At 40.4% G+C, this 8647-nt stretch overlaps 1 protein-coding gene and 1 pseudogene across 1 annotated transcript in view; one reads left to right on the top strand and one right to left on the bottom strand.

The window, feature by feature from the left end:
• LOC115293397 (protocadherin alpha-1-like) overlaps positions 1 to 4883 on the bottom strand; it is a 48177-nt gene extending 43294 nt beyond the window's left edge. The window contains exons 1-2 of the mRNA XM_029941183.1: positions 4856 to 4883; positions 4397 to 4616 (exon numbers count right to left, since the gene is read on the bottom strand). Of these exons, the coding sequence (XP_029797043.1) occupies positions 4397 to 4616; positions 4856 to 4883 (248 nt within the window). The remainder of the gene's footprint in view (positions 1 to 4396; positions 4617 to 4855) is intronic.
• Positions 4884 to 4995: 112 nt separating this feature from the next.
• Positions 4996 to 6323, top strand: LOC115293757 (annotated as a pseudogene).
• Positions 6324 to 8647: the final 2324 nt, after the last annotated feature.

Here is an 8647-nt window from a genome sequence, read left to right as displayed (position 1 = left end):
GCTAGGGTTGAAAGAAATGTAAAATACACCAGAGAATCCCTTTCTGTGGAGATAATAGAAATAAAATCTAGTTAGGCCCAAGTTAAAAATGCTATAACCAAAATGCAAACTCAAATGTATGCCACAACAGCAAGGATGGATGAAGCAGAGCAGCAAATCAGCGATACAGAAGATAAAATTATGATAAATAATGAAGCAGTAAAAAAGAGAAAACCAAAGGCAAAAGACCACAATACAAGACTTAAAGAACTCAGTGACTTATTAAAAAGGAATAACATCCAAATCATAGGAGTTCCAGAAGATGAAGAGGGAGAAAAGGGGACAGGTATGTGGGCAATTATAACAGAAAACGTTTCTAATCTTGAGGACACATAAATCAAAAGCCAAGAAGCACAGAGAACTCCCATCTGATTCAACAAAAACCGACCACCAACAAGGCCTATCATGTTCAAATTCACAAAATACACAGACAAGGAAAGAATTATGAAAGCAGAAAGGAAAAAAGTCCTTAACCTATAAGGGAAGACAGATCAGGCTTACATCAGACATATCCACAGAAACTTGGCAGGTCAGAAATCAGTGGTAGGATATCTTCAACATGCTGAACTGGAAAAATTATGCAGCTAAGAATTCTTTATCCAGTAAGGCTATCATTCAAAATAGAAGGAGAGATAGTTTCTGAGACAAACAAAAACTGAAGATGTTTGTGACCACTAACTGGCCCTGCAAGAGATTGTAAAGAAGGACTCTTTGGGGAGAAAAGACAAAAGAAAACAGAACAACAACAAACCAAAAGTTATAAAGACTTAAAAGGGAGTCGCGGCGGCAAGATGGTGAAGTAGTGAGCTCCATACTTTTTCACCAGCCCGCATCTCTAAAATCAGGAAGGACTGAAGACATAAGATACAGAACTTCAAGAGTCTTGGAGGAAAAGAGACAGAGTCCACTAAGAAGACAGCCTCATAGGTGCGTCATTGCAAACTGGGGAAGATAAAATGGGCCGGGACCCAGAGGCACGGAGGGGAGGGACCCCTCTCAGCAGAGAGCCCCGGAGGGATGATGGGAAGAGAAAGGGCAGCTGAAACTGCTATAAACTGTCTCTGGAGAGGAGAAAAACCTTGGCCCAGGATGGATAGGAATCCTATAATCCCATCTTTGACTGCAGGGTATTCAGAGAGATTTTTTTCTCTAGCTGTGGCGCATTCCTTGGGCTAGATGCCCCCATCCCAGACAGCACCATGGGAAACTGTTCCCCTACCTCCTCTACTTGATCCCTGGCTAAGAAGCCGCCCGGTCTGCGGGAGTACATTTCGGGCAGTATCATTAAAGTGCACAGACTAAGATCTGGAAATAAGGGGGGCTTGGGAAATACAACTTGGCCCACCTTGACTATGCCCGTGGCACAGGGAGATTGGACCCAAAAGAGTGAGTTGCATTGCGACTTGGGCGCCCCCATTTTTCTTCCCACAACCACCAAGGCGGGCTTCAGGAAGCAGCCCAGGGGACCCACAGTGGAGGAGAGACTTGGCTACACCAAACCACACCAGTCTGCACTGGAGACCAGGCAAGACCAACATTGATGCATTACTGTGATTAACTCTAGATCAATTCTTGCTATTCAGATATATTTTCCCTTATCTCATTCTTATTGCTCCCCTCCACTGGATTAGGCAGTCTGGTCATTGGCTTGCTTAAACAGTCCCATTAAATCCATTCTCTTCATGCATATTCTATACCTCCATTGCTACCTTCCTTTCTCTCTCTCTCTCTGGAATAATCAGACTATATAGTTTCTTTGGGTAATATGATCTTCTTTTTTTTTCCTCCTCGCCTTCTACCATGTTCTCCCCTTTATCTCTCTGAATTAAGCCTTTTAGTCTCTCTGCCTTGTCAATGTTCAATTTTGCTTCCTCCCCACCCTGTCACGTCTCTCTTTGTATAGACTCTTCCATTAGCACAATCTCTACCCTGCACTGTATTTGTAGCTGGGATTTCTGGTTTTATGCTTTTAGACTGTCCTTTGTCTTTTGTTGTTTTTGTACCCCCCCCTTTTTTTTTCTTCTCTTTTTCCTTTTGGTTGCTTGTTTGTTTGACTTCTCTGTGCATTTCCATGCTTTTGTTCCCTATGTGTTTGTCTGTCTGTTTTCTTTTTCAGGGCTACCTAAAGAAACAAGGCAATGTACACATGGTGGAGAGTCCCAAATTTCTTTTTTTTTTCATGCATGCAAAAGCAAAGGGCTTTATTATTATGGGCTTAGACTGGCCGGGTCTAAACTCGGGCTCACAGACTTCACCAACGCAGTGGATCCATGCTGAGAGCCGAGAGTCCCAAATTTCATTATGAGTAGGGATATATGCCTTTGGCACAAGAGAGACCAAGGAACACCATTAAAAGAACACTTCCTGAACAGACAGGCCCTGGACAGTCAATGGGCTTCCTTTAATATAGCAATACTTAGATGTGCAGAGTGCATAACAAGCTTTTAAAACTGAAAATAGACAGAAAGCTAGCCAAAATAATGAAACAGAAAAACTCTCCTCTAAAGAAATTCCAGGAAGAAGTCACAGCTACAGAATTGTCCAAAACAGATATAAGCAACATAATTGAACAAGAATTTAGAACAATTATCATAAAATTGATCACTGGCCTTGAAAAAGGCATAAAAGGCATCAGAGAAATTATTGCTACAAAGACTTTGGACCTTAAAAATAGTTGTGACAAATTTTAAAAATGCTATAAATGAGGTGCACAATAAATGGAGGCAGCCATTGCACGGATTGAAGAGGCAGAGAGGAGAATAGGTGAATTAGAAGACATAATTATAGAAAAAGAGGAAGCCGAGAAAAAGAGGGAGAAATTGATACAGGAGCATGAAAGGAGAATCAGAGACCTGAGTGATACAATCAAACGGAACAATCTCCGTATCATAGGAGTTTCTGAAGAGGAAGATAAAGACACAGTTCCTGAAGGGGTTTGGGACCAAATTATACACGAAAATTTCCCCAATATGGGGAAAGAGAAAGACATTGAAATTCAAGAGACATACCAAACTCCTCTAAGACATAATGTAAACCGACCTTCAGCATGACATATCATAGCAAAACTGGCAAAATATAAAAATAGAGAATCCTGAAAGCAGCTAGAGATAAAAGGGCCTTAATATACAAAGGGAAACCTATCAGAGTGGTTACAGACCTATCTACTGAAACTTGGCAGACCAGAAAGGAATGGTAGGAAATCTTCAATGGATGAACAGGAAAAATACGCAACCAAGAATTCTTTATCCAGCGAGCATGTCATTCAAAATAGAAGGAAAGATAAAGGTGTTCCCAAATAAACAAAAGTTGAGAGAATTCATCCCCACCAAATCAGCCCTACAAGAAATCCTAAGAGGGAACCTATGAGGGAAAAGTAGCAAGGAATATAAGGTACCAGAGACATCACTACAAACATGCACTCTACAGGAAACACAATGAATCTAAACTCACATATTTCAATAAGACTGAATGTAAATGGAGAATGCTCCAAATGACATAGGGTAGCAGAATGGGTCAAAAACCAAAATCCATCTATCTGCTGTCTACAAGAGACTCACCTTAGACCTGAAGACACCTTCAGATTGAAAGTAAGGGGATGGAGAAATATCTACCATGCAACTGGATGCCAAAAGAAAGCTGGAGTAACCATACTTATACCAGACAAACTGGACTTTAAAATAAAGGCAGTAACAAAAGATGAAGAAGGACATTATATAATCATTACAGGGTCTCTACATCAGGAAGAGCTAACAATTATAAACATTTGTGCGCCAAATTCAGGTGCTCCCAAATACATAAAACAACTAATCACAGACAGAAGCAATCTTATTGATAAGAATGTGCTAATTGCAGGGGACTTTAATACCCCACTTACAACAATAGATAGGTCAACCAGACAAAAACTCACTAAAGAAACAATGGACCTGAATGGCACACTGGAGCAGATGGAATTAATAGATATGTTTAGAACTCTGCATCCTGAAGCTAGGGAATTCACTTTCTTCTCAAGTGCACATGGCACATTCTCCAAGATTGATCACATACTGGGTCAGAAAACAAGACCTATCTATATGCTGATTACAAGAGACTCATTTTAGGCCTGAAGACACTTGCAGATTGAAAGTAAGGGAATGGAGAACAATCTGTCAAAAGAATACTGGAGTAGTCACACTTATATCAGACAAACTAGATTCTAAAATAAAGACTTTAACAAGAGATGAAGAAGGATATTATATCATAATTAAGGGGCCTATCGACCAAGAAGATCTAACAGTTGTAAATATATATACCCCAACATGGGATATCCCAAATATACAAATCAGTTAATCACAAACATAAAGAAACACATTGAGGCCACGGGCAGCCTGCAGCGGCCCAGGAGCTGCTGCTGCGGCGGGGACGGCGGCTGCACCCACACGCCGAGGCCCGAGTGGGGGCCCAGGTGAGCGCTCGGCGGACGTGCAGATCTGCGTGGCTGGACTGCACTGGCTCCTGCGGCTGCCTAGGTATCTCAGCTGGTCGGTGCACGGCCTCGGCGAGGATGCGGCTGTTCTGCTGGCTGTTGAAGCAGCAGGTGCCTAAGCAGATCAAGCGCTACTCGCGTTTCTCGCCATTGAGAAAAGACTCAGTGCTCAATGCTTCCTTGTTTTGTTTTATATGTCTTATTTTCAGATAAACAGTAGCAAAAAAAAAAAAAAGAACAGTTTTCTAAAATACATTACTGAAACCTGTTGTCACCCTTCTCTTTGTGTTTCAATATACACTATGTCTGATTTTTATTGTGGTGTAGCTCAGTGACAACGTAATGGTCAGTTACTGTTTCCATGGGTCTTTAGAGCCTTCATTGTAGATTTTCTCTAATCAGCACTGTCTAGGAAAACAGGAAAATGTTAGTAAGGCAATTTATTTCACAGGTACTGCCATCAACAATCTTTAAAAAAAAAAAAGATCTCTCTCTTCGGGAGAGATAATGCGTGTGAGAAAACTTCATATATGTTCCTCCGAAAGGAGCTTCCAGTCCGACTGGCTAACGCGATGAGAGAGGTTAATCTTCTGCCGGATAACCTGCTTAACCACCCTTCCGTGGAGTTGGTGCAGAACTGGTATATGCAGAGTTTCCTTGAACTCCTAGAATATGAAAATAAGAGCCCTGAGGATCCACAGGTCTTGGATAACTTTCTACAAGTTCTGATTAACGTCAGAAATAGACACAATGATGTGGTTCCTACTATGGCACAAGGAGTAATTGAATACAAGGAGAAATTTGGGTTTGATCCATTCGTTAGCAGTAACATCCAGTATTTTCTGGATCGGTTCTACACCAACCGCATCTCTTTCCACATGCTTATTAGCCAGCACACCCTTCTGTTTGGTGGTGATACTAATCCAGTCCATCCTACACACATTGGAAGTATTGATCCCACCTGTAATGTAGCTGATGTCGTGAAAGATGCATATGAAACTGCCAAGATGCTGTGTGAACAGTATTACCTGGTGGCCCCAGAGCTGGAAATTGAAGAATTTAATGTCAAAGCTCCAAAACCTATCCAGGTAGTTTATGTGCCCTCTCATCTGTTTCACATGCTGTTTGAGTTGTTCAAGAACTCAATGAGAGCGACGGTTGAACTCTACAAAGACAGGAAGGAAGGCTACCCATCTGTTAAAACCCTGGTTACTCTGGGTAAAGAAGACTATCCATCAAGATAAGTGACCTAGGTGGTGGCGTCCCACTTCGAAAAATAGACCATTTTTTTAACTACATGTATTCAACTGCTCCTAGACCTAGCCTGGAGCCTACACAAGCTGCCCCTCTGGACAGATTTGGTTATGGCTTGCCAATTTCTCGTCTTTATGCCAGATATTTTCAGGGAGATCTGAAACTCTATTCCATGGAAGGGGTCGGTACCAACGCCGTCATTTATCTGAAGGCACTTTCAAATGAATCATTTGAGAGACTTCCAGTTTTTAATAAGTCTGCCTGGCGTCACTACAAGACCAGCCCTGAAGCTGACGACTGGAGCAATCCCAGCAGAGAATGTATGGATGCTTCAAAATATAAGGGACAAGATCAAGACCAATAGAACTTTGTAGAGAACTGAATGTCTCTGTCCTCTCTGTGAAGAAAGATCATCTTCTGCAAATCAACCAGAGAGAACTCTGTTCCTTTACCAACTCTGAGCAAGGCACATAGTCACCACAGTGCTTGAATGTCTCATTTTCTCTAAATGAAATGGACCTTTTCCAGAAAAACCTTCCTTTTGCCGCTCCAGATCTTCACTAAAGTAGCAACTTGAGCAATTTTTCATAGTATGTCGCTGTGATTCGGTGGCGCCTGGCCTGAGAGAGCACAGAGCCTCCTTCGTGCTCTGGTGTCCTCACATCTCCCTCCTCGTTGTCATAGAGTCCAGAGTGTCTACTTTGTCCCCAGGATTCTAAGCTCTTTCCGCATTCCAGATGCAGCCAATCTCTACAGTTGCTCTCTGTGACCAAATACCATGTTTTTCCAAACCACTGACTAAGGCCTGGGGAATCTGGGAGTTGAAGACCCCAGCAGAGTGCGTCTTGATAGTTGAGTCCTGGGGCCCTTTGCCTCGCATATGCGTCCTTCTTCACTGTATGATTTTGACTTTAGCCTTCTTCCATTTGATCTGAGTGAGGTGTGGCTACTTTCATGTTAGATCTTGCTCTTTGATGTGTTGATTTTATTTTCAAATTCATTTGTGTACTTCCATTCTGTCAATTAAAGAGTTCCAAAAATTGAAAAAAAAACACATTGATAATAATAAGATAATAGTAGGTGGTTCAACATCCCACTTAACACAATGGACAGATGATGTAAGCAGAAGATCAACAAGGAAACAATGGCTGTGAATGACACATTGGATCGGATGGACTTAATAGATATATACAGAATATTTCATCCTAAAGCAACAGAATACACATTCTTCTTGAGTGCATATGGAATATTCTCCAGAAGAGATCATACACTGGGCCACAAATCAGTCTTCAACAAGTACAAAAAGATTGAGATCATACCTCACATATTTTCAGACCACAATGCTGTGAAACTCAAAAACAACCACAAGAAAAAAATTGGAAAGACCATTAACATTTGGAGATTAAGGAATATCCTACTGAAGACTGAATGGGTTAACCAAGAAATTAAAGAGGAAATTAAAAGTACATGGAAGCCAATGAAAATGAAAACATGACCATAGAAAACTTCTGGGATGCAGCAAAGGTGGTCATAAGAAGGAAGTATATAGCAATCCAGACCTTCCAAAAGAAGAAAGAAAGGTCCCAAATAGACAATCTAACCTTACACCTACAAGAGCTGGAAAAGAATGGCAAATAAAGTCCCAAACCATCAGAAGAAGGGAATAATAAAGATTAGAGCAGAAATCAATGACACCCAAAAACAAAAACAGAAACAGAAAAACAGTGGAACATAAATGAAACCAGGAGCTGGTTCTTTGAAATAATTAACAAAATTGACAAACCCCTAGCCAGTTTCATCAAAAAGAAAAATGAAAGGAACCAAATAAATAAAATCACAAATGAAGGAGGAGAGATCAAAACCAACACTACAGAAATACAAATAAAAATAAGAGAATATTATGATCAATTATATGCCAACAAACTGAGCAGTCTGGAATAAATGGTCAAATTCCTAGAAACATATAAACTACCAAAACTGAAACAGGAAGAATAGAAAATTTGAACAAACCCGTAAAGAAATTGAATCATTAATCAAAAATATCCCAACAAACAAAACTTCAGGGCCAGATGGCTTTCCAGGGGAATTCTACCAAACATTTAAAGAAAAGTAAACACCTATTCTTTTAAATCGCTTCCAAAAATATATAAATGGAAGGAAAACTTCCAAATTCATTCTATGAGGCCAGTATTACCTTGATTCCAAAACCAGATGAAGACTACACTAAAAAGGAGAACTACAGACCAATTTTCCTGATGAACATGGATGCAAAAACTCTCAACAAGATACTAGCAAACCAGATCCAACAATACATTAAAAGAGCTACTCACCACAATCAAGCGGGATTTATTCCTGGGATCCAGGGCTGGTTCAACATATGCAAATCAATCAATGTGATACATTACATTAGTAAAAGAAAAAATAAGAGCCACAAGATCCTCTCAGTAGATGCAGAAAAAGCAGTTGACAAAATACAACATTATTTCTTTATAAAAAAAAACTCTGAAGAAAGTAGGGATAGAAGGAACATACCTCAAGATCATAAAGGCCATATATAAAAGACCTACAGCTAGTATCATCTTTGGTGCGGAAAAACTGAGAGCTTTCCCTCTAGAGTCAGGAACACTACAGGGATGTCAACTCTCACCACTGTTATTCAACACAGTGTTGGAAGTCCTAGCCTCAGCAGACAACAAAAAGAAATAAAAGGCATCCAAATCAGGGAAGAGGAACTCAACTTTCACTTTTCACAGACAACATGATACTCTACATGGAAAATCCAAAAGACTTCGCCAAAAAACTGCTAAAGCTGATCTATGAATTCAGCAAAGTCGCAGGATATAATATCAATGTACAGAAATTGGTAGCATTTCTATACACCAATAATGAAGC

The sequence above is a fragment of the Suricata suricatta genome, chromosome 6 (assembly GCF_006229205.1).
Source record: "Suricata suricatta isolate VVHF042 chromosome 6, meerkat_22Aug2017_6uvM2_HiC, whole genome shotgun sequence".
NCBI classification, from domain to species: Eukaryota; Metazoa; Chordata; class Mammalia; order Carnivora; family Herpestidae; genus Suricata; species Suricata suricatta.
The sequence above is the reverse complement of the archived record's forward strand: the minus strand, read 5'-3'. Positions and strand labels throughout refer to the sequence as shown.